Source organism: Manihot esculenta, chromosome 8, assembly GCF_001659605.2.
Source record: "Manihot esculenta cultivar AM560-2 chromosome 8, M.esculenta_v8, whole genome shotgun sequence".
In the NCBI taxonomy this organism is placed as follows: domain Eukaryota; kingdom Viridiplantae; phylum Streptophyta; class Magnoliopsida; order Malpighiales; family Euphorbiaceae; genus Manihot; species Manihot esculenta.
Window position 1 is genome coordinate 10,445,717 of NC_035168.2, and position 2,833 is coordinate 10,448,549.

Consider the following 2,833-nt stretch of genomic DNA (forward strand, 5'->3'; position numbering starts at 1 on the left):
CATCCTCACCCTTTTTCCCAGGTCCAGCAAACCCTAACCCGGGGAATGCTGCACCTCCTCCTCCACCAGCAGAACCAATAGTCCCTGATGTCCGGATACCCAAACCTGGTTCATCAGTTGGGGGTAAAGTAAAGATGACAGATTTTCTCAAGTTGGATGCCCCCAAGTTCGAAGCAGGCGATGACCCTTTTGAGTATCTCAGAACGGTAAAGATGATAACAGATGAGCTAGGAGCAAATGACAGTAGAGCCATTCAGATGGCAGGGTTCACATTGAAATGCAAGAAGGCAAGGGAATGGTTCAAGAACTATGTGGACCCAAGGTTGGAGAGCTTATCCTGGGAGCAGTTTGCCAATGAGTTTGCAGGATGGGCTTTTCCGGATAGTTCCAGAGAACTGAAGATGATTGAGTTTGAGCAGCTAAGGCAGACGGAAGAGATGAGCGTAGAGGAGTTTACGGACAGGTTCCTGGAGCTGTTGCCGTTTGCAGGACAGGGTCTTGACACAGACCTGAAGAAGTCTAGGAGATATGTTATGAAGCTTCACTCCAGGTATTCCTCGTTGGTTCAATCAGCAGAAAGGGAGAGCTTCCATGCTATAGTGGATATGGCACGGAGAATGGAGGCTAGTGCCATTGTTCAGGGGACAGTTAAACAGTACGTGGTACAGTCTTCGGGTTCCAAAATCCCGGGGACAAGTGATGTTGATCTCTCCCCTCTAAGCGAGGCTGTCACAAAGAGTAAGAAGGGAGACAGAGGTCTCAGAAGATCAAAGAAGAACAAGTTCTGGAATCGGATAAAGTCTGGTCTGGGATTAGGAGGTGGCTCGAGCTTAGGCACAGAGGTTGCAGAGTGTGCGAGGTGCGGTAGACCGCACAAGGGAGTCTGTCGGTTTGGGACTACAGCATGTTACAGATGCGGCCAGGAGGGGCACATAGCTCGAGAGTGCCCTAAGGCAGCTTTTATGACACCGTCCCATCAGACAACTCCAGGCAGTATGGTACAGCCATCAGCTCCAGCCATGTTTCAGGGCAGTGGTAGAGGCGGAGACAGGGGGACAGCCCCTTCTTCAGCAGGTTCCCGTGGGGAAGGTCCATCAGCTCCAGCGCGGATCTTCGCCATGACTCAGCAGGAGGCTAACACATCGAACCCGATGGGATCAGGTAATCTCACTCTGGTATGTTCTGATGTGTATGTTTTATGAACCCTGATGTTTCTCTTTTCTTTGTTTGCTTGTGAGCCCTTGTGAGGTTGGGTTGATAGCTTATGGGTTAGAGTATCCCCTTGGGGTCAGTGCACCCAAGTGTGATCCATCTGTGGCAGAGTCAGTCTGCCGGTATAGTCAGAGTATGTGTTGTGAGTAGATGCCTTCCAGCTGACCTAGCGGTTCTAGATTTGACTGTTTGACGTCATTCTAGGGTTGGATTGGTCCTTCTACTAGTGGTACTACCTAGTCTGTAGAGACAAGGTAGTCAGGTTCAGAGGTCAGGATTGTAACACCCCTTACCCTATCAAAGTGTAGACAGAGCAAGGAATGTCACAAACTATGCCTTTTGAGAAATATCCATACTAAACAATTTCTTTTATCTGTAAATACCAAGTTTTTAGGTAGCACCTCCCGAAAGTGACTCGTTCCCGACTCGCTAATCACACTGTCTGCTTTATTTCTGGATACATCCGTTTCTGTATTTAGATTTTCTATGATTCAGTTCTTAGCAGATTAAAGTTAAGCTAGCACCTCCCCTAAAGCCACTTCCTCTAGAAGTGAAATAGCCTAACCCATACCTAATGATGTCACTACTGTAGCTATGGGTTTAAGGATGTTACAACTCTTCCCCTCTTAAGAAATTTCGTCCTCGAAATTTTACCTGCTTTGAATAGTTGTGGATATTGTTGCTTCATCACTTCTTCACTCTCCCATGTAGCTTCTTCTACCTTGTGATTTCGCCACAACACTTTCACTAAGGGAATCTTCTTATTCCTTAACTCTTTCAGTTCCTTTGCTAAAATTTTCACTGGTTCTTCGTCATAAGTTAAATTAGGTTGTACATCAATGGTTTCTGCTGAAATGACATGTGATGGGTCAGATCTGTATCTTCTTAACATGGATACATGGAAGACATTGTGTATTCTGTCTAACTCTGGAGGTAAAGCTAGCCTGTAGGCTACTGGACCCACACGCTCTATTACATCATATGGACCAATAAACCGAGGGCTTAGCTTACCTTTCTTGCCAAATCGTAGCACTTTCTTCCATGGAGAAACTTTTAAAAACACTTTGTCCCCAACAGCAAATTCTATATCTTTTCGTCTCAAATCTGCATAGGATTTCTGTCTATCTGTCGCAGCTTTTAATCTTTCTTTGATAATCTTCACCTTCTCCTCAGTCTGTCTTATCACCTCTGGACCTACAAGTTTAGCTTCACTGAGTTCTGTCCAGCACAATGGGGTTCTACATTTTATGCCGTACAATGCTTCATAAGGAGCCATCTTAATACTAGCCTGATAACTGTTGTTGTAAGCAAATTCCATTAGTGGGAGATATCTTTCCCAGCTTCCTTCACATTCAATTACACAACTTCTGAGCATATCTTCCAAAATTTGAATTACTCTCTCTGACTGGCCATCTGTCTGAGGATGAAAAGCTGTACTAAAATTCAATCTTGTCCCTAGAGCTTCATGTAATTTTTCCCAGAATCTGGATGTGAATCGTGGATCTCTGTCTGATATAATCGAGATAGGAACACCATGTAGTCTCACAATTTCATTAATGTACAATTCTGCATACTTTTCCAATGTCTAATCCATTCTGATTGGCAAGAAATGCGCTGATTT

The 2,833-nt window shown here is 44.8% G+C and overlaps 1 protein-coding gene across 1 annotated transcript; it reads right to left on the minus strand.

Annotated features, from left to right (window-relative positions):
- Positions 1 to 1,724: 1,724 nt before the first annotated feature.
- On the minus strand, positions 1,725 to 2,488 carry LOC122724422. The gene is made up of 3 exons (XM_043959370.1): positions 2,224 to 2,488; positions 1,867 to 2,061; positions 1,725 to 1,756 (listed from the first exon to the last, which is right to left on the minus strand). Exons 1-3 carry the CDS (start codon positions 2,486 to 2,488, stop codon positions 1,725 to 1,727), a joined length of 492 nt encoding a protein of 163 aa, XP_043815305.1.
- Positions 2,489 to 2,833: the final 345 nt, after the last annotated feature.

Coding starts and splice junctions, on each gene's coding strand:
- LOC122724422 (XM_043959370.1), bottom strand. CDS start 2,488: ATGGCTCCTTATGAAGCATTGTACGGCATAAAATGTAGAACCCCATTG. Junction 2,062..2,223: donor GCTACGATTTGGCAAGAAAG/GTAAGCTAAGCC, acceptor ATGTCATTTCAG/CAGAAACCATTGATGTACAA. Junction 1,757..1,866: donor TCCACAACTATTCAAAGCAG/GTAAAATTTCGA, acceptor TTTCACTTCTAG/AGGAAGTGGCTTTAGGGGAG.